Genomic DNA, 22,487 nt, shown 5'->3' on the forward strand with positions numbered 1-22,487 from the left:
CCTGCTCTACACCTCTCTCTAGATTGATCTGTTGGAGACCCCCTGCTCTACACCTCTCTCTAGATTGATCTGTTGGAGACTCCCTGCTCTACACCTCTCTCTAGATTGATCTGTTGGAGACTCCCTGCTCTACACCTCTCTCTAGATTGATCTGTTGGAGACCCCTGCTCTACACCTCTCTCTAGATTGATCTGTTGGAGACCCCTGCTCTACACCTCTCTCTAGATTGATCTGTTGGAGCCCCCTGCTCTACACCTCTCTCTAGATTGATCTGTTGGAGCCCCCTGCTCTACACCTCTCTCTAGATTGATCTGTTGGAGCCCCCTGCTCTACACCTCTCTCTAGATTGATCTGTTGGAGACTCCTGCTCTACACCTCTCTCTAGATTGATCTGTTGGAGCCCCCTGCTCTACACCTCTCTCTAGATTGATCTGTTGGAGCCCCCCTGCTCTACACCTCTCTCTAGATTGATCTGTTGGAGCCCCCTGCTCTACACCTCTCTCTAGATTGATCTGTTGGAGACTCCTGCTCTACACCTCTCTCTAGATTGATCTGTTGGAGACTCCCTGCTCTACACCTCTCTCTAGATTGATCTGTTGGAGCCCCCTGCTCTACACCGCTCTCTAGATTGATCTGTTGGAGCCCCCTGCTCTACACCTCTCTCTAGATTGATCTGTTGGAGAGCCCTGCTCTACACCTCTCTCTAGATTGATCTGTTGGAGCCCCCAGCTCTACACCTCTCTCTAGATTGATCTGTTGGAGAGCCCTGCTCTACACCTCTCTCTAGATTGATCTGTTGGAGACCCCCTGCTCTACACCTCTCTCTAGATTGATCTGTTGGAGCCCCCTGCTCTACACCTCTCTCTAGATTGATCTGTTGGAGACCCCTGCTCTACACCTCTCTCTCGCTCTGCCTTTTCTCCCTCTCCCCCTTCTTTTCGTTATTTCTAACTCTCTCATTTCCTTCTGTTATTCCAATCAGGCACTTCAGTTTTGTCGTGAGCGCAGCTCGGCTTTATGCAGAGATCTACAACATCCCCTACTCAGAGAAGGTACGCTCTCTCTCTCTCTCTCTCTGTCTCTGTCTCTGTCTCTGTCTCTGTCTCTGTCTCTGTCTCTGTCTCTGTCTCTGTCTCTGTCTCTCTCTCTCTCTCTCTCTCTCTCTCTCTCTCTCTCTCTCTCTCTCTCTCTCTCTCTGTCTCTGTCTCTGTCTCTGTCTCTCTCTCTCTCTCTCTGTCTCTCTCTCTGTCTCTGTCTCTGTCTGTCTCTGTCTCTCTCTCTCTGTCTCTGTCTCTGTCTCTCTCTCTCTCTCTCTCTCTGTCTCTCTCTCTGTCTCTCTCTCTCTCTGTCTCTCTCTCTGCTCTCTCTCTCTCTCTGTCTCTCTCTCTCTCTGTCTCTCTCTCTCTCTCTCTCTCTCTGTCTCTCTCTCTGTCTCTCTCTCTCTCTCTCTCTCTCTCTCTCTCTCTCTCTCTCTCTGTCTCTCTCTCTCTCTCTCTCTCTCTCTCTCTCTGTCTCTCTCTCTCTCTCTCTCTCTCTCTCTCTCTCTCTCTCTCTCTCTCTCTCTCTCTCTCTCTCTCTCTCTCTCTCTCTCTGTCTCTCTCTGTCTGTCTCTGTCTCTGTCTCTGTCTCTCTCTCTCTCTCTCTCTCTCTCTATTATGTGTAGAGTATGGATCAGTTAATAGTAGGGCTGTGAATTACCAGGGACCTCACCATACGATATGTACTGAATTACCAGGGACCTCACCATACCATATGTACTGAATTACCAGGGACCTCACCATACCATATGTAATGAATTACCAGACACCTCACCATACGATATGTAATGAATTACCAGGGACCTCACCATACGATATGTAATGAATTACCAGGGTCCTCACCATACCATATGTAATGAATTACCAGACACCTCACCATACGATATGTAATGAATTACCAGGGACCTCACCATACGATATGTAATGAATTACCAGGGACCTCACCATACGATATGTAATGAATTACCAGGGTCCTCACCATACCATATGTAATGAATTACCAGGGACCTCACCATACCATATGTAATGAATTACCAAGGACCTCACCATACCATATGTACTGAATTACCAGGGACCTCACCATACCATATGTACTGAATTACCAGGGACCTCACCATACGATATGTAATGAATTACCAGGGACCTCACCATACGATATGTAATGAATTACCAGGGACCTCACCATACCATATGTAATGAATTACCAGGGACCTCACCATACCATATGTACTGAATTACCAGGGACCTCACCATACGATATGTAATGAATTACCGGGGACCTCACCATACGATATGTAATGAATTACCGGGGACCTCACCATACCATATGTAATGAATTACCAGGGACCTCACCATACCATATGTAATGAATTACCAGGGACCTCACCATACCATATGTACTGAATTACCAGGGACCTCACCATACCATATGTAATGAATTACCATGGACCTCACCATACCATATGAAATGAATTACCAGGGACCTCACCATACCATATGTAATGAATTACCAGGGACCTCACCATACCATATGTACTGAATTACCAGGGACCTCACCATACCATATGTAATGAATTACCAGGGACCTCACCATACCATATGTACTGAATTACCAGGGACCTCACCATACCATATGTACTGAATTACCAGGGACCTCACCATACCATATGTAATGAATTACCAGGGACCTCACCATACCATATGTAATGAATTACCAGGGACCTCACCATACCATATGTAATGAATTACCAGGGACCTCACCATACCATATGTAATGAATTACCAGGGACCTCACCATACCATATGTAATGAATTACCAAGGACCTCACCATACCATATGTACTGAATTACCAGGGACCTCACCATACCATATGTAATTAATTACCAGGGACCTCACCATACCATATGTAATGAATTACCAGGGACCTCACCATATGTAATGAATTACCAGGGACCTCACCATACCATATGTAATGAATTACCAGGGACCTCACCATACCATATGTAATGAATTACCAGGGACCTCACCATACCATATGTAATGAATTACCAGGGACCTCACCATACCATATGTAATGAATTACCAGGGACCTCACCATACCATATGTAATGAATTACCAGGGACCTCACCATACCATATGTACTGAATTACCAGGGACCTCACCATACCATATGTACTGAATTACCAGGGACCTCACCATACCATATGTATTGAATTACCAGGGACCTCACCATACGATATGTATTGAATTACCAGGGACCTCACCATACCATATGTATTGAATTACCAGGGACCTCACCATACCATATGTAATGAATTACCAGGGACCTCACCATACCATATGTAATGAATTACCAGGGACCTCACCATACCATATGTAATGAATTACCAGGGACCTCACCATACCATATGTAATGAATTACCAGGGACCTCACCATACCATATGTAATGAATTACCAGGGACCTCACCATACGATATGTATTGAATTACCAGGGACCTCACCATACGATATGTACTGAATTACCAGGGACCTCACCATACCATATGTATTGAATTACCAGGGACCTCACCATACGATATGTAATGAATTACCAGGGACCTCACCATACGATATGTAATGAATTACCAGGGACCTCACCATACCATATGTAATGAATTACCAGGGACCTCACCATACGATATGTATTGAATTACCAGGGACCTCACCATACCATATGTACTGAATTACCAGGGACCTCACCATACCATATGTAATGAATTACCAGGGACCTCACCATACGATATGTATTGAATTACCAGGGACCTCACCATACCATATGTACTGAATTACCAGGGACCTCACCATACGATATGTAATGAATTACCAGGGACCTCACCATACGATATGTAATGAATTACCAGGGACCTCACCATACGATATGTACTGAATTACCAGGGACCTCACCATACCATATGATATTATCACCATACTTAGGTACCGATACGATATGTATTGCGATTCTCACGATTCTATATGGATTGCGATTCGATACTGTGATTTTTTACTGAGATTCGATGTTCCAAAACATATTGCTCAACATATGTCTTCTGCAGAGGGACGAGAGAGCCATGAGAAAACACGTTTTGATCAGTCATGGGACATAAAAGTGCTGAAAGCATGTTGGCTCACTCTGGATAAGAGCGTCTGCTTAAATGACTCAAATGTAAATGTGTTTAAAAAGAAGATGGGAGAACAATCTATGGAAGTAAAAATACTTTTGGAGCATCTGTAACTATCGACCCCCATCGCTAGTAACTAGGTTGTCTGTCCAGGGTTGGGGTCAATACCAAATTCATTGGAATCTGTTGAAGAGAATTGGAACTGGACTTTCAGTATACTTCCTGAATTAAACTGGAATTTAAAAATGGTATTGACTCCACCCCCTCTGTGTATGTCAGCAGGATCTGTCACAGGAAGCAGTGGCCAGGATGTTGTCAGAGATGACCGTCCCAGAGTACAGACCAGCAGAGAAGGTAAGGAGACCTCTGGTACTATGGTCTACACTGGGTTATGGATGGGTAAGGAGACCTCTGGTACTATGGTCTACACTGGGTTATGGATAGGTAAGGAGAACTCTGGTACTATGGTCTACACTGGGTTATGGATGGGTAAGGAGACCTCTGGTACTATGGTCTACACTGGGTTATGGATGGGTAAGGAGACCTCTGGTACTATGGTCTACACTGGGTTATGGATGGGTAAGGAGACCTCTGGTACTATGGTCTACACTGGGTTATGGATGGGTAAGGAGACCTCTGGTACTATGGTCTACACTGGATTATGGATGGGTAAGGAGACCTCTGGTACTATGGTCTACACTGGGTTATGGATGGGTAAGGAGACCTCTGGTACTATAGTCTACACTGGGTTATGGATGGGTAAGGAGACCTCTGGGACTATGGTCTACACTGGGTTATGGATGGGTAAGGAGACCTCTGGTACTATGGTCTACACTGGGTTATGGATGGGTAAGGAGACCTCTGGTACTATAGTCTACACTGGGTTATGGATGGGTAAGGAGACCTCTGGTACCATGGTCTACACTGGGTTATGGATGGGTAAGGAGACCTCTGGTATTATGGTCTACACTGGGTTATGGATGGGTAAGGAGACCTCTGGTACTATGGTACTACACTGGGTTATGGATGGGTAAGGAGACCTCTGGTACTATGGTACTACACTGGGTTATGGATGGGTAAGGAGACCTCTGGTACTATAGTCTACACTGGGTTATGGATGGGTAAGGAGACCTCTGGTACTATGGTCTACACTGGGTTATGGATGGGTAAGGAGACCTCTGGTACTATGGTACTACACTGGGTTATGGATGGGTAAGGAGACCTCTGGTACTATGGTCTACACTGGGTTATGGATGGGTAAGGAGACCTCTGGTACTATGGTCTACACTGGGTTATGGATGGGTAAGGAGACCTCTGGTACTATGGTCTACACTGGGTTATGGATGGGTAAGGAGACCTCTGGTACTATGGTCTACACTGGGTTATGGATGGGTAAGGAGACCTCTGGTACTATGGTACTACACTGGGTTATGGATGGGTAAGGAGACCTCTGGTACTATGGTCTACACTGGGTTATGGATGGGTAAGGAGACCTCTGGTACTATGGTACTACACTGGGTTATGGATGGGTAAGGAGACCTCTGGGACTATGGTCTACACTGGGTTATGGATGGGTAAGGAGACCTCTGGTACTATAGTCTACACTGGGTTATGGATGGGTAAGGAGACCTCTGGTACTATGGTCTACACTGGGTTATGGATGGGTAAGGAGACCTCTGGTACTATGGTCTACACTGGGTTATGGATGGGTAAGGAGACCTCTGGTACTATGGTACTACACTGGGTTATGGATGGGTAAGGAGACCTCTGGGACTATAGTCTACACTGGGTTATGGATGGGTAAGGAGACCTCTGGTACTATGGTCTACACTGGGTTATGGATGGGTAAGGAGACCTCTGGTACTATGGTCTACACTGGGTTATGGATGGGTAAGGAGACCTCTGGTACTATGGTCTACACTGGGTTATGGATGGGTAAGGAGACCTCTGGTACTATGGTCTACACTGGGTTATGGATGGGTAAGGAGACCTCTGGTACTATGGTCTACACTGGGTTATGGATGGGTAAGGAGACCTCTGGTACTATGGTGTACACTGGGTTATGGATGGGTAAGGAGACCTCTGGTACTATGGTCTACACTGGGTTATGGATGGGTAAGGAGACCTCTGGTACTATGGTCTACACTGGGTTATGGATGGGTAAGGAGACCTCTGGTACTATAGTCTACACTGGGTTATGGATGGGTAAGGAGACCTCTGGTACTATGGTCTACACTGGGTTATGGATGGGTAAGGAGACCTCTGGTACTATGGTACTACACTGGGTTATGGATGGGTAAGGAGACCTCTGGTACTATGGTCTACACTGGGTTATGGATGGATGGATGGATGGATTGACTGTATCGATAGATTAACTTAATGTATTGATAAATATTGCTGGTTGATTGATGGATGTATTTTCTTGATTGATGGATTGATTGAGTGGTTTTATTGATTTTTAGTGGTTGTTTTGTTGATGTATGATGAATGAATTGCCACATTTGTTTATTGGTTGACATATTGGTTTATTAGTTGACTTATTTGTTGATATATTGATGTGTATTGATTAATGTATTGATCTGGTTAGTGTATTGAGACAGATGAGAATGTGAAGTTTGATTAATACAGTATATTGATGTATTGATTGATGTATTGATCTGGTTAGTGTATTGAGACCAATGAGAATGTGACGTTTGATTAATACAGTGTATTGATTAATGTATTGATCTGGTTAGCGTATTGAGACAGATGAGAATGTGAAGTTTGATTAATACAGTATATTGATGTATTGATTAGCGTATTGATCTGGTTAGCGTATTGAGACAGATGCGAATGTGAAGTTTGATTAACACAGTGTATTGATGTATTGATTAATGTATTGAGACAGATGAGAATGTGAAGTTTGATTTAATACAGTGTATTGATGTATTGATTAGCGTATTGAGACAGATGAGAATGTGAAGTTTGATTAACACAGTGTATTGATGTATTGATTAGCGTATTGAGACGGATGAGAATGTGAAGTTTGATTAACACAGTGTATTGATGGATTGATGAATGTATTGAGACAGATGAGAATGTGAAGTTTGATTAACACAGTGTATTGATGTATTGATTAGCGTATTGAGACAGATGCGAATGTGAAGTTTGATTAACACAGTGTATTGATGTATTGATTAGCGTATTGAGACGGATGAGAACGTGAAGAAGCCTGATCAGATGAAGCTGTCAGTGAGCAGCGAGGAGGAGAGGGAGGCCATCGCCCAGTTAGAGGAGGCTATCACTGCAGACCACGTTACACCAGGTACACACAAACACACACCCATCATTCAGTCAGCCGGACACCCACGTTACACCAGGTACACACAAACACACACCCATCATTCAGTCAGCGAGACCCACGTTACACCAGGTACACACAAACACACACCCATCATTCAGTCAGCCGGACACCCACGTTACACCAGGTACACACAAACACACACCCATCATTCAGTCAGCCGGAGACCCACGTTACACCAGGTACACACAAACACACACCCATCATTCAGTCAGCCGGAGACCCACGTTACACCAGGTACACACAAACACAGCCGGAGACCACGTTACACCAGGTACACACAAACACACACCCATCATTCAGTCAGCCGGAGACCACGATACACCAGGTACACACAAACACACACCCATCATTCAGTCAGCCGGAGACCCACGTTACACCAGGTACACACAAACACACACCATCATCATTCAGTCAGCCGGAGACCCACGTTACACCAGGTAGACACAAACACACACCCATCATTCAGTCAGCCGGAGACCCACGATACACCAGGTACACACAAACACACACCCATCATTCAGTCAGCCGGATACCCACGTTACACCAGGTAGACACAAACACACACCCATCATTCAGTCAGCCGGAAGGGCGCTGTTGACACACTCCTAACCCTGACGTGTGTGTGTGTGTGTGTGTGTGTGTGTGTGTGTGTGTGTGTACGCTACAGAGAGGTTGCGGATGTCTCCCCTGATGTTTGAGAAGGACGATGACCTCAACGGTCACATGGACTTCGTGGCGGCCGCCTCCTCCCTCAGGGCCAGGATGTACTCCATCGAGGTGGCCGACCGCCTCAAGACCAAACGCATCGCCGGGAAGATCATCCCCGCCATCGCCACGGCTACTGCAGCCGTCGCCGGGCTGGTGAGACAGCACGCGTTACACCACACTCCATGACAACAGAGGTGATTACTGGGTTGGTCGTCAGAGGTGATTACTGGGTTGGTCGTCAGAGGTGATTACTGGGTTGGTCGTCAGAGGTGATTACTGGGTTGGTCGTCAGAGGTGATTACTGGGTTGGTCATCAGAGGTGATTACTGGGTTGGTCATCAGAGGTGATTACTGGGTTGGTCATCAGGTGATTACTGGGTTGGTCATCAGAGGTGATTACTGGGTTGGTCGTCAGAGGTGATTACTGGGTTGGTCGTCAGAGGTGATTACTGGGTTGGTCGTCAGAGGTGATTACTGGGTTGGTCGTCAGAGGTGATTACTGGGTTGGTCGTCAGAGGTGATTACTGGGTTGGTCGTCAGAGGTGATTACTGGGTTGGTCGTCAGAGGTGATTACTGGGTTGGTCGTCAGAGGTGATTACTGGGTTGGTCGTCAGAGGTGATTACTGGGTTGGTCAGTCAGAGGTGATTACTGGGTTGGTCATCAGAGGTGATTACTGGGTTGGTCGTCAGAGGTGATTACTGGGTTGGTCGTCAGAGGTGATTACTGGGTTGGTCGTCAGAGGTGATTACTGGGTTGGTCGTCAGAGGTGATTACTGGGTTGGTCGTCAGAGGTGATTACTGGGTTGGTCGTCAGAGGTGATTACTGGGTTGGTCATCAGAGGTGATTACTGGGTTGGTCATCAGAGGTGATTACTGGGTTGGTCGTCAGAGGTGATTACTGGGTTGGTCATCAGAGGTGATTACTGGGTTGGTCGTCAGAGGTGATTACTGGGTTGGTCGTCAGAGGTGATTACTGGGTGGTCTACGGTGGTCTAGTTAGTGGTCTAAGCTGCTATCTAGAACGCCTCTGCAGCCTGGGTTAGAATCCAGCCCACTGCTATTTCAGCACACTCTCTGTCTAATCTCTCTACCTCCATCTATCCCCTCTCTACCTTCATCTATCCTCTGTCTACCTCCATCTATCCTCTCTGTCCTCCATCTATCCTCTCTACCTCCATCTATCCTCTCTCTACCTCCATCTATCCTCTCTCTACCTCCATCTATCCTCTCTACCTCCATCTATCCTCTCTCTACCTCCATCTATCCTCTCTACCTCCATCTATCCTCTCTCTACCTCCATCTATCCTCTCTCTACCTCCATCTATCCTCTCTCTACCTCCATATATCCTCTCTACCTCCATCTATCCTCTCTCTGTCCTCCATCTATCCTCTCTCTACCTCCATCTATCCAATAAACAACTAAAATAGTGGGGACAGTCCCACTCCTTAAAAACATGAAAGAAAAAAACCCAGATGAGATTATTTTCTTGATCAATGGGGATTTTACTGATCGCAGATGAACAGGAGTACTCTCTATTTCTCTGTTCTGTATCTTATCCGACTGGTAAGGAAATGGTTTTATACAGTGCCTTCAGAAAGTATTCCCACCCCTTGACTTCCCCCCCCCCCCCCAAAAAAAATGTTTTACAGCCTGAATTTAAAATTGATTAAATTGTGATATTGGCCAACACACAATAGCCCATAATGTCAAAGTAGAATTATGTTTTTACAATTTTTTTACAAATTCATTACAAATGAAAAGCTCAATTGTCTTGAGTCAATAAGTATTCAACCCCTTTGTTATGGCAAGCCTAAATCATTTCAGGAGTAAAAATGTGCTTAACACGTCACATAATAAGTTGCATTGACTCACTCAATAGTGAGTCTATGCACTATTGCGTGGACAATAGTGTTTAACATGATTTTTGAGTGACTACCTAATCTCTGTACCCCACACATACAATTATCTGTAAGGTCCCTCAGTTGAGTAGTGAATTTCAAACACAGATTCAACCACAAAGATCAGGGAGGTTTTCCAATGCCTCGCAAAGAAGGGCACCTATTGGTATATGGGTAAAAATAAAAAAGCTGACATTGAATATCCCTTTGAGCATGGTAAAGTTATTAATTACACTTTGGATGGTGTATCAATACACCCAGTCACTACAAAGATACAGGCGTCCGTCCTAACTCAGTTGCCGGAGAGGAAGGAAACCGCTCAGGGATTTCACCATGAGGCCAACGGTGACTTGGGGCGGCAGGTGGCTTAGTGGGTAAGAGCGTTGTGCCAGTAACCGAAAGGTCGCTGGTTCTAATCCCCAAGCCGACTAGGTGAAAAATCTGTCGATGTGCCCTTGAGCAAGGCACTTAACCCTAATTGCTCCTGTAAGTCGCTCTGGATAAGAGCGTCTGCTAAATGACTAAAATGTAATGTAAATGTTTAAAACAGTTACAGAGTTTAATGGCTGTGATAGGAGAAAACTGAGGATGGATCAACAACATTGTAGTTACTCCACAATACTAACCTAAATGACAGCGTGAAAAGAAGGAAGCCTGTACAGAATTTAAACAATCCAAAACATGCATCCTGTTTGCAATATGTTTGGGGCAAATCCAACACATCACTGAGTACCACTCTCCATATTTTCAAGCATGGTGGTGGCTGCATCATGTTATGGGTATGCTTGTCATCGGCAAGGACTAGGGAGTTTTTTTTGAACAAAAACAAATGGAATGGAGCTAAGCACATGCAAAATCCTAGAGGAAACCTGGTTCAGTCTGCTTTCCACCAGACACTGGGAGAGGAATTCACTTTTCAGCAGGACAATAACCTACAACACAAGGCCACATCTACACTGGAGTTGCTTACCAAGAAGACAGTGAATGTTCCTGAGTGGCCAAGTTACAGTTTTGACTTAAATCTGCTTGAAAATCTATGGCAAGACATGAAAATGGCTGTCTAGCAATGATCCACAACCAACTTGATAGAGCTTGATAATGTGCAAATATTGTAAAATCCAGGTGTGCAATGCTCTTAAGAGACTTTCCCCAGAAAGACTCACAGCTGTAATCGCTGCCAAAGGTGATTCTAACATGTATTGACTCAGGGGTGTGAATACTTATGTGAATGAGATATTTCTGTATTTAACATGTTTTCACTTTGTCATTATGGGGTATTGTGTGTAAATGGGTGAGAAAAAAACATATATTTAAATCCATTTTGAATTCAGGCTGTAACACAACAGAATGTGGAATAAGTCAAGGGGGTATGAATACTTTCTGAAGGCACTGTTTGGTAGAAATGACTGAATCAGATCAACAGGAGTACACTCTATTTCTCTGTTCAGTATCTTATCAGACTGGTAGTAAATGTTTCTAGATGGTGGATTGACTGAATCAGATGATGTACGTTTATCAGTTCAATAGGTTCTTTAACACCTTGGATCTCTTCTTTTGGGGGTTTTGAATTGGTTCCGGAATCTGCTTGTCTGATTCAGTCACAGAACTAAATAGAACATACCAGTGGATTCGGTGCTGTATATTTTCGGCTGTTGAAGTGAGTCGTCAGTGAGTGGTCAGCGAGCGGTCAGTGAGCGGTCAGTGAGTGGTCAGCGAGTCGTCAGTGAGTCATCAGCGAGTCGTCAGTGAGCGGTCAGTGAGTGGTCAGCGAGTGGTCAGCGTGTTGTCAGTGAGTCGTCAGTGAGTGGTCAGCGAGTCGTCAGCGAGTCGTCAGTGAGTGGTCAGTGAGTGGTCAGTGAGTCATCAGCGAGTCGTCAGTGAGCGGTCAGTGAGTGGTCAGCGAGTGGTCAGCGTGTTGTCAGTGAGTCGTCAGTGAGTGGTCAGCGAGTCGTCAGCGAGTCGTCAGCGAGTCGTCAGCGAGTCGTCAGCGAGTCGTCAGTGAGCGGTTGTGCTGTGCTCTCCAGGTGTCGTTGGAGCTGGTGAAGGTGGTTGGGGGATACGGGTTTGAGTCGTTCAACAACTGTTTCTTCAACCTGGCCATTCCTGTCATGGTCCTCACCGAGGCTGCACCTGTCAAGAGAACACAGATCAGGTAGGAGACAGACACACACCTGTACATATACACACACACACACACCTGTACATAGACATACATACAAACACACACCAGTACATATACATACACACACACACACCTGTACATAGACATACATACAAACACACACCAGTACATATACATATATATACACACACACACACACACACCTGTACGTAGACATACATACAAACACACACCAGTACATATACATATATATACACACACACACACACACACACACACACACACCTGTACGTAGACATACATACAAACACACACCAGTACATATACATATACACACACACACACCTGTACATAGACATGCATACAAACACACACCAGTACATATACATATATATACACACACACACACACACACACACACACACACACACCTGTACGTAGACATACATACAAACACACACCAGTACATATACATATACACACACACACACCTGTACATAGACATGCATACAAACACACACCAGTACATATACATATACACACACACACCTGTACATAGACGTGCATACAAACACACACCAGTACATATACATATACACACGCACACACCTGTACATAGACATGCATACAAACACACACCAGTACATATACATATATATACACACACACACACACACACCTGTACGTAGACATACATACAAACACACACCAGTACATATACATATATATACACACACACACACACACACACCTGTACATAGACATGCATACAAACACACACCAGTACATGTGGTCCTCTGTAGCTCAGCTGGTAGAGCACGGCGCTTGTAACGCCAAGGTAGTGGGTTCGATCCCCGGGACCACCCATACACAAAAATGTATGCACACATGACTGTAAGTCGCTTTGGATAAAAGCGTCTGCTAAATGGCATTATTATTATTATTATTATTATTATTATTATTATTATTATTATATACATAGACATATATACACACACACACACACCTGTACATAGACATACACACCTGTGCACACACATATACACACACACCTGTACATAGACATATATATATACACACACATACACACCTGTACATAGACATATATATACACACACATACACACCTGTGCACACACATATACACACACACCTGTACATAGACATATATATATACACACACACACACACACACACACACGTACAGACAGAAAATACATCTCTTTCTCTATCTGGGACCGCTGGGCTGTGTGTGGTCACCAACATCTCTCTGTCTCTGTCTCTCTGTCTGTCTCTCTCTCTGTCTCTCTCTCTCTCTCTGTCTGTCTCTCTCTCTGTCTCTCTGTCTCTCTCTCTCTCTCTCTCTCTCTCTCTCTCTCTGTCTCTCTCTGTCTCTCTCTGTCTCTCTCTGTCTCTCTCTCTCTCTCTCTCTCTGTCTCTGTCTCTCTCTGTCTCTCTGTGTGTGTGTGTGCTGAGTCCTATCTGTGTGTTCTCCTCCTCAGGGAAAACATCTCTTTCTCTATCTGGGACCGTTGGGATGTGTGTGGTCACCAGCACTTCTCTCTCTCCGACTTCATCAACGCAGTGCGGGTGAGACACATTCATTACTATGTTCATTCACTCTGTGTCAAGGGATTGATAGTCTCACACATCTACTGACGATATCGTTTTGTGATAATTGGTGAGACTGTAGTGTTGACTGTGTTGTATTACAGGAGAAGTATGGAATAGAACCTACCATGGTGGTTAATATATAGTGTTGACTGTGTTGTATTACAGGAGAAGTATGGAATAGAACCTACCATGGTGGTTAATATATAGTGTTGACTGTGTTGTGCTACAGGAGAAGTATGGAATAGAACCTACCATGGTGGTTAATATATAGTGTTGACTGTGTTGTACTACAGGAGAAGTATGGAATAGAACCTACCATGGTGGTTAATATATAGTGTTGACTGTGTTGTATTACAGGAGAAGTATGGAATAGAACCTACCATGGTGGTTAATATATAGTGTTGACTGTGTTGTATTACAGGAGAAGTATGGAATAGAACCTACCATGGTGGTTAATATATAGTGTTGACTGTGTTGTATTACAGGAGAAATATGGAATAGAACCTACCATGGTGGTTAATATATAGTGTTGACTGTGTTGTATTACAGGAGAAGTATGGAATAGAACCTACCATGGTGGTTAATATATAGTGTTGACTGTGTTGTATTACAGGAGAAGTATGGAATAGAACCTACCATGGTGGTTAATATATAGTGTTGACTGTGTTGTATTACAGGAGAAGTATGGAATAGAACCTACCATGGTGGTTAATATATAGTGTTGACTGTGTTGTGCTACAGGAGAAGTATGGAATAGAACCTACCATGGTGGTTAATATATAGTGTTGACTGTGTTGTATTACAGGAGAAGTATGGAATAGAACCTACCATGGTGGTTAATATATAGTGTTGACTGTGTTGTTCTACAGGAGAAGTATGGAATAGAACCTACCATGGTGGTTAATATATAGTGTTGACTGTGTTGTATTACAGGAGAAGTATGGAATAGAACCTACCATGGTGGTTAATATATAGTGTTGACTGTGTTGTGCTACAGGAGAAGTATGGAATAGAACCTACCATGGTGGTTAATATATAGTGTTGACTGTGTTGTATTACAGGAGAAGTATGGAATAGAACCTACCATGGTGGTTAATATATAGTGTTGACTGTGTTGTATTACAGGAGAAGTATGGAATAGAACCTACCATGGTGGTTAATATATAGTGTTGACTGTGTTGTATTACAGGAGAAGTATGGAATAGAACCTACCATGGTGGTTAATATATAGTGTTGACTGTGTTGTACTACAGGAGAAGTATGGAATAGAACCTACCATGGTGGTTAATATATAGTGTTGACTGTGTTGTGCTACAGGAGAAGTATGGAATAGAACCTACCATGGTGGTTAATATATAGTGTTGACTGTGTTGTGCTACAGGAGAAGTATGGAATAGAACCTACCATGGTGGTTAATATATAGTGTTGACTGTGTTGTGCTACAGGAGAAGTATGGAATAGAACCTACCATGGTGGTTAATATATAGTGTTGACTGTGTTGTATTACAGGAGAAGTATGGAATAGAACCTACCATGGTGGTTAATATATAGTGTTGACTGTGTTGTGCTACAGGAGAAGTATGGAATAGAACCTACCATGGTGGTTAATATATAGTGTTGACTGTGTTGTGCTACAGGAGAAGTATGGAATAGAACCTATCATGGTGGTTAATATATAGTGTTGACTGTGTTGTATTACAGGAGAAGTATGGAATAGAACCTACCATGGTGGTTAATATATAGTGTTGACTGTGTTGTATTACAGGAGAAGTGTGGAATAGAACCTACCATGGGGGGTTAATATATAGTGTTGACTGTGTTGTATTACAGGAGAAGTATGGAATAGAACCTACCATGGTGGTTAATATATAGTGTTGACTGTGTTGTCCTACAGGAGAAGTATGGAATAGAACCTACCATGGTGGTTAATATATAGTGTTGACTGTGTTGTATTACAGGAGAAGTATGGAATAGAACCTACCATGGTGGTTAATATATAGTGTTGACTGTGTTGTATTACAGGAGAAGTATGGAATAGAACCTACCATGGTGGTTAATATATAGTGTTGACTGTGTTGTATTACAGGGAGAAGTATGGAATAGAACCTACCATGGTGGTTAATATATAGTGTTGACTGTGTTGTATTACAGGAGAAGTATGGAATAGAACCTACCATGGTGGTTAATATATAGTGTTGACTGTGTTGTGCTACAGGAGAAGTATGGAATAGAACCTACCATGGTGGTTAATATATAGTGTTGACTGTGTTGTGCTACAGGAGAAGTATGGAATAGAACCTACCATGGTGGTTAATATATAGTGTTGACTGTGTTGTGCTACAGGAGAAGTATGGAATAGAACCTACCATGGTGGTTAATATATAGTGTTGACTGTGTTGTGCTACAGGAGAAGTATGGAATAGAACCTACCATGGTGGTTAATATATAGTGTTGACTGTGTTGTATTACAGGAGAAGTATGGAATAGAACCTACCATGGTGGTTAATATATAGTGTTGACTGTGTTGTGCTACAGGAGAAGTATGGAATAGAACCTACCATGGTGGTTAATATATAGTGTTGACTGTGTTGTGCTACAGGAGAAGTATGGAATAGAACCTATCATGGTGGTTAATATATAGTGTTGACTGTGTTGTATTACAGGAGAAGTATGGAATAGAACCTACCATGGTGGTTAATATATAGTGTTGACTGTGTTGTATTACAGGAGAAGTATGGAATAGAACCTACCATGGGGGTTAATATATAGTGTTGACTGTGTTGTATTACAGGAGAAGTATGGAATAGAACCTACCATGGTGGTTAATATATAGTGTTGACTGTGTTGTACTACAGGAGAAGTATGGAATAGAACCTACCATGGTGGTTAATATATAGTGTTGACTGTGTTGTGCTACAGGAGAAGTATGGAATAGAACCTACCATGGTGGTTAATATATAGTGTTGACTGTGTTGTATTACAGGAGAAGTATGGAATAGAACCTACCATGGTGGTTAATATATAGTGTTGACTGTGTTGTATTACAGGAGAAGTATGGAATAGAACCTACCATGGTGGTTAATATATAGTGTTGACTGTGTTGTCCTACAGGAGAAGTATGGAATAGAACCTACCATGGTGGTTAATATATAGTGTTGACTGTGTTGTATTACAGGAGAAGTATGGAATAGAACCTACCATGGTGGTTAATATAGTGTTGACTGTGTTGTGCTACAGGAGAAGTATGGAATAGAACCTACCATGTGGTTAATATATAGTGTTGACTGTGTTGTACTACAGGAGAAGTATGGAATAGAACCTACCATGGTGGTTAATATATAGTGTTGACTGTGTTGTGCTACAGGAGAAGTATGGAATAGAACCTACCATGGTGGTTAATATATAGTGTTGACTGTGTTGTATTACAGGAGAAGTATGGAATAGAACCTACCATGGTGGTTAATATATAGTGTTGACTGTGTTGTCCTACAGGAGAAGTATGGAATAGAACCTACCATGGTGGTTAATATATAGTGTTGACTGTGTTGTATTACAGGAGAAGTATGGAATAGAACCTACCATGGTGGTTAATATATAGTGTTGACTGTGTTGTGCTACAGGAGAAGTATGGAATAGAACCTACCATGGTGGTTAATATATAGTGTTGACTGTGTTGTATTACAGGAGAAGTATGGAATAGAACCTACCATGGTGGTTAATATATAGTGTTGACTGTGTTGTGCTACAGGAGAAGTATGGAATAGAACCTACCATGGTGGTTAATATATAGTGTTGACTGTGTTGTGCTACAGGAGAAGTCTGGAATAGAACCTACCATGGTGGTTAATATATAGTGTTGACTGTGTTGTATTACAGGAGAAGTATGGAATAGAACCTACCATGGTGGTTAATATATAGTGTTGACTGTGTTGTATTACAGGAGAAGTATGGAATAGAACCTACCATGGTGGTCCATGGAGTGAAGATGCTCTATGTCCCTGGGATTCCAGGACACAACAAGAGACTTAAACTAACGTATGGCACTGCACACACACACACACACACACACACACACACACACACACACACACACACACACACACACACACACACACTGTGTCCTCCTGAATCACTGCGAATCTGAGTCTCTCTCCCCCGCACACCCTCTCCCTTCCTCTATACTCCGTCTCCCTCTCCTCCCCCCTCCTCCCCTCCTCCCCCCCACTCCCCTCCTCCCCCAGGATGCACAAGTTGATCAAGACGTCTGTAGACCGTCGCTATGTTGACCTGACCGTGTCCTTCGCTCCAGAGTCCGACGGAGATGAGGACCTTCCTGGACCCCCTGTTAGGTACTACTTCAGCCCCAACGGAGACGCTCACACCGCCTGACACGCCACCCCTCAGTCCCCTGAAACTAACCCCCTGTACCTGCAAAACCCCAGTTGACAACATGGGTGGATTCTAGAACATGGGGTTGATTCTAGAACATGGGGTTGATTCTAGAACATGGGGTTGATTCTAGAACAGATGTGGATTCTAGAACAGATGTTGGTTCTAGAACAGGGGTTATTCTAGAACAGATGTTGATTCTAGAACATATGTTGGTTCTAGAACAGGGGTTATTCTAGAACAGATGTTGATTCTAGAACAGGGTTGGCCCCATGGACCGCTGGTAGAGAAAGAGCATAGAGATAGAAAGATGGCTCTAGATGGATATAACCTGTTTTGACGAGTCCTCTTTCTATCTCTGAGAAGAGGGGGGTAGCGCTTGACTGGGTACATAGTAGTTCCTGTATTTGTGTTTTCTACTCTGGTTTAAAGCACAGCTCTGACTGCTATGCACATGCCTTAACTAACAACCTTGTTGTGTTTGTCTGATGATGATGATGATGATGATGATGATGATGATGGTAAGAATAAAAACAACAGTGTTTACACACCCATACATACACACTTCCCAGGGTTTTCTTTTGGGGGATGGAGAGAGAGGTAGAGGGAGGAACTCTTTGATCTTAAAAGGTGGGATCACAATCGTCATCTAAACGTTCCTATTGGCTCATGGGGATTTGGATGATTTGATAGCTACATAAACTCAGCAAAAAAAAAGAAACGTCCTCTCACTGTCAACTGCGTTTTATTTATTTTCAGCAAACTTAACATGTGTAAATATTTGTATGAACATCACAAGATTCAACAACTGAGACATAAACTGAACAAGTTCCACAGACATGTGACTAACAGAAATTGAATAATGTGTCCCTGAACAAAGGGGGGGGGTCAAAATCAAAAGTAACGGTCAGTATCTGGTGTGGCCACCAGCTGCATTAAGTACTGCAGTGGATCTCTTCCTCATGGACTGCACCAGATTTGCCAGTTCTTGCTGTGAGATGTTACCCCACTCTTCCACCAAGGCAGCTGCAAGTTCCCTGACCTTTCTGGGGGGGAATGGCCCTAGCCCTCACCCTCTGATCCAACAGGTCCCAGACGTGCTCAATTGGATTAACATCCGGGCTCTTCGCTGGCCATGGCAGAACACTGACATTCCTGTCTTGCAGGAAATCACGCACAGAACGAGCAGTATGGCTGGTGGCATTGTCATGCTGGAGGGTCATGTCAGGATGAGCCTGCAGGAAGGGTACCACATGAGGGAGGAGGATGTCTTCCCTGTAACGCACAGCGTTGAGATTGCCTGCAATGACAACAAGCTCAGTCCGATGATGCTGTGACACACCGCCCCAGACCATGACGGACCCTCCACCTCCAAATCGATCCCGCTCCAGAGTACAGGCCTCGGTGTAACGCTCATTCCTTCGACGATAAACGCGAATCCGACCATCACCCCTGGTGAGACAAAACCTTGACTCGTCAGTGAAGAGCACTTTTTGCCAGTCCTGTCTGGTCCAGCGACGGTGGGTTTGTGCCCATAGGCGACGTTGTTGCCGGTGATGTCTGGTGAGGACCTGCCTTACAACAGGCCTACAAGCCCTCAGTCCAGTCTCTCTCAGGCTATTACGGACAGTCTGAGCACTGATGGAGGGATTGTGTGTTCCTGGTGTAACTCGGGCAGCCATCCTGTACCTGTCCCGCAGGTGTGATGTTCGGATGTACCGATCCTGTGCAGGTGTTGTTTCACGTGGTCTGCCACTGCGAGGATGATCAGCTGTCCGTCCTGTCTCCCTGTAGCGCTGTCTTAGGCATCTCACAGTACGGACATTGCAATTTATTGCCCTGGCCACATCTGCAGTCCTCATGCCTCCTTGCTGCATGCCTAAGGCACATTCACGCAGATGAGCAGGGACCCTGGGCATCTTTCTTTTGGTGTTTTTCAGAGTCAGTAGAAAGGCCTCTTTAGTGTCCTAAGTCTTCATAACTGTGACTTTAATTGCCTACCGTCTGTAAGCTGTTAGTCTTAACGACCGTTCCACAGGTGCATGTTCATTAATTGTTTATGGTTCATTGAACAAGCATGGGAAACAGTGTTTAAACCCTTTACAATGAAGACCTGTGAAGTTTATTTGGATTTTTACAAATTACCTTTGAAAGACAGGGTCCTGAAAAAGGGACGTTTCTTTTTTTTTGTTGTTGCTGAGTTTAGGTGCGTCCCAATCATCTCTCCTTCCTCCCAGAGTGTGCACTTGTTCACTTCCCTTCGCTGGTTTGAAAGGAAATGAGTGGTATAGTAAATATGATAGCCTCTACCAATCCAATGGTTTTTGGTTTAGTGAAAAGTACTGAATGAGTGCCCACTTCCCGGAGAAAGGAAATGTTATTGGGACGCCCCCAATATGCTCTCCTCAGTCAGAAGCTATGTCAGCCATTCACTATATAAACAGGTTGGTCTGTCTGTTGATGATGGGAGGGACAGTGATGATAACAGGTTAGTCTGTTGTTGATGATGGGAGGGACAGTGATGATAACAGGTTGGTCTGTCTGTTGTTGATGATGGGAGGGACAGTGATGATAACAGGTTAGTCTGTCTGTTGTTGATGATGGGAGGGACAGTGATGATAACAGGTTAGTCTGTCTGTTGTTGATGATAGGAGGGACAGTGATGATAACAGGTTAGTCTGTTGATGATGGGAGGGACAGTGATGATAACAGGTTAGTCTGTTGTTGATGATGGTAGGGACAGTGATGATAACAGGTTAGTCTGTTGTTGATGATGGGAGGGACAGTGATGATAACAGGTTAGTCTGTTGTTGATGATGGGAGGGACAGTGATGATAACAGGTTAGTCTGTCTGTTGTTGATGATAGGAGGGACAGTGATGATAACAGGTTGGTCTGTCTGTTGATGATGGGAGGGACAGTGATGATAACAGGTTAGTCTGTCTGTTGATGATGATGGGAGGGACAGTGATGATAACAGGTTAGTCTGTCTGTTGATGATAGGAGGGACAGTGATGATAACAGGTTAGTCTGTCTGTTGATGATAGGAGGGACAGTGATGATAACAGGTTAGTCTGTCTGTTGATGATGATGGGAGGGACAGTGATGATAACAGGTTAGTCTGTCTGTTGATGATGATGGGAGGGACAGTGATGATAACAGGTTAGTCTGTTGTTGATGATGGGAGGGACAGTGATGATAACAGGTTAGTCTGTCTGTTGTTGATGATGGGAGGGACAGTGATGATAACAGGTTAGTCTGTTGATGATGATAGGAGGGACAGTGATGATAACAGGTTAGTCTGTCTGTTGATGATGATGGGAGGGACAGTGATGATAACAGGTTAGTCTGTTGTTGTTGATGATGGGAGGGACAGTGATGATAACAGGTTAGTCTGTCTGTTGTTGATGATAGGAGGGACAGTGATGATAACAGGTTAGTCTGTCTGTTGATGATGGGAGGGACAGTGATGATAACAGGTTAGTCTGTTGTTGATGATGGGAGGGACAGTGATGATAACAGGTTAGTCTGTTGATGATGATAGGAGGGACAGTGATGATAACAGGTTAGTCTGTTGTTGATGATGATGGGAGGGACAGTGATGATAACAGGTTAGTCTGTTGTTGATGATAGGAGGGACAGTGATGATAACAGGTTAGTCTGTTGTTGATGATGATGGGAGGGACAGTGATGATAACAGGTTAGTCTGTTGTTGATGATGGGAGGGACAGTGATGATAACAGGTTGGTCTGTCTGTTGATGATGGGAGGGACAGTGATGATAACAGGTTAGTCTGTTGTTGATGATGATGGGAGGGACAGTGATGATAACAGGTTAGTCTGTTGTTGATGATGGGAGGGACAGTGATGATAACAGGTTGGTCTGTTGATGATAGGAGGGACAGTGATGATAACAGGTTAGTCTGTCTGTTGATGATGATAGGAGGGACAGTGATGATAACAGGTTAGTCTGTCTGTTGTTGATGATAGGAGGGACAGTGATGATAACAGGTTAGTCTGTTGATGATAGGAGGGACAGTGATGATGGATCATTTCAGAACCACCAAATAATCTTTACATTTATAGTTCGCCTTGTGTCCTGTCCTAGAAGTGCTAATCTAGGATCCGGTCCCCCCTGTTCCTATAATGTCATGAATCATGATCTGTCCTGTCCTAGAAGTGCTAATCTAGGATCCGGTCCCCCCCCCCTGTTCC

The 22,487-nt window shown here is 44.0% G+C and overlaps 1 protein-coding gene across 2 annotated transcripts in view; it reads left to right on the plus strand.

Moving 5' to 3' along the window:
- LOC121579312 (ubiquitin-like modifier-activating enzyme 6) overlaps positions 1-18,830 on the plus strand; it is a 63,307-nt gene extending 44,477 nt beyond the window's left edge. Inside the window, exons 26-33 of one of the 2 annotated variants that reach the window (XM_045223368.1) lie at positions 983-1,052; positions 4,478-4,552; positions 7,379-7,502; positions 8,209-8,402; positions 12,175-12,302; positions 13,774-13,861; positions 17,826-17,920; positions 18,127-18,830. In XM_045223368.1, coding sequence (XP_045079303.1) covers positions 983-1,052; positions 4,478-4,552; positions 7,379-7,502; positions 8,209-8,402; positions 12,175-12,302; positions 13,774-13,861; positions 17,826-17,920; positions 18,127-18,274 — 922 coding nt within the window. In that variant the 3' untranslated portion in view covers positions 18,275-18,830. The remainder of the gene's footprint in view (positions 1-982; positions 1,053-4,477; positions 4,553-7,378; positions 7,503-8,208; positions 8,403-12,174; positions 12,303-13,773; positions 13,862-17,825; positions 17,921-18,126) is intronic. The other variant, XM_045223369.1, reaches the window with a different exon arrangement.
- The last annotated feature ends 3,657 nt before the right edge of the window (positions 18,831-22,487 follow it).

This window comes from Coregonus clupeaformis, chromosome 1 (genome assembly GCF_020615455.1).
Source record: "Coregonus clupeaformis isolate EN_2021a chromosome 1, ASM2061545v1, whole genome shotgun sequence".
Taxonomy (NCBI): Eukaryota; Metazoa; Chordata; class Actinopteri; order Salmoniformes; family Salmonidae; genus Coregonus; species Coregonus clupeaformis.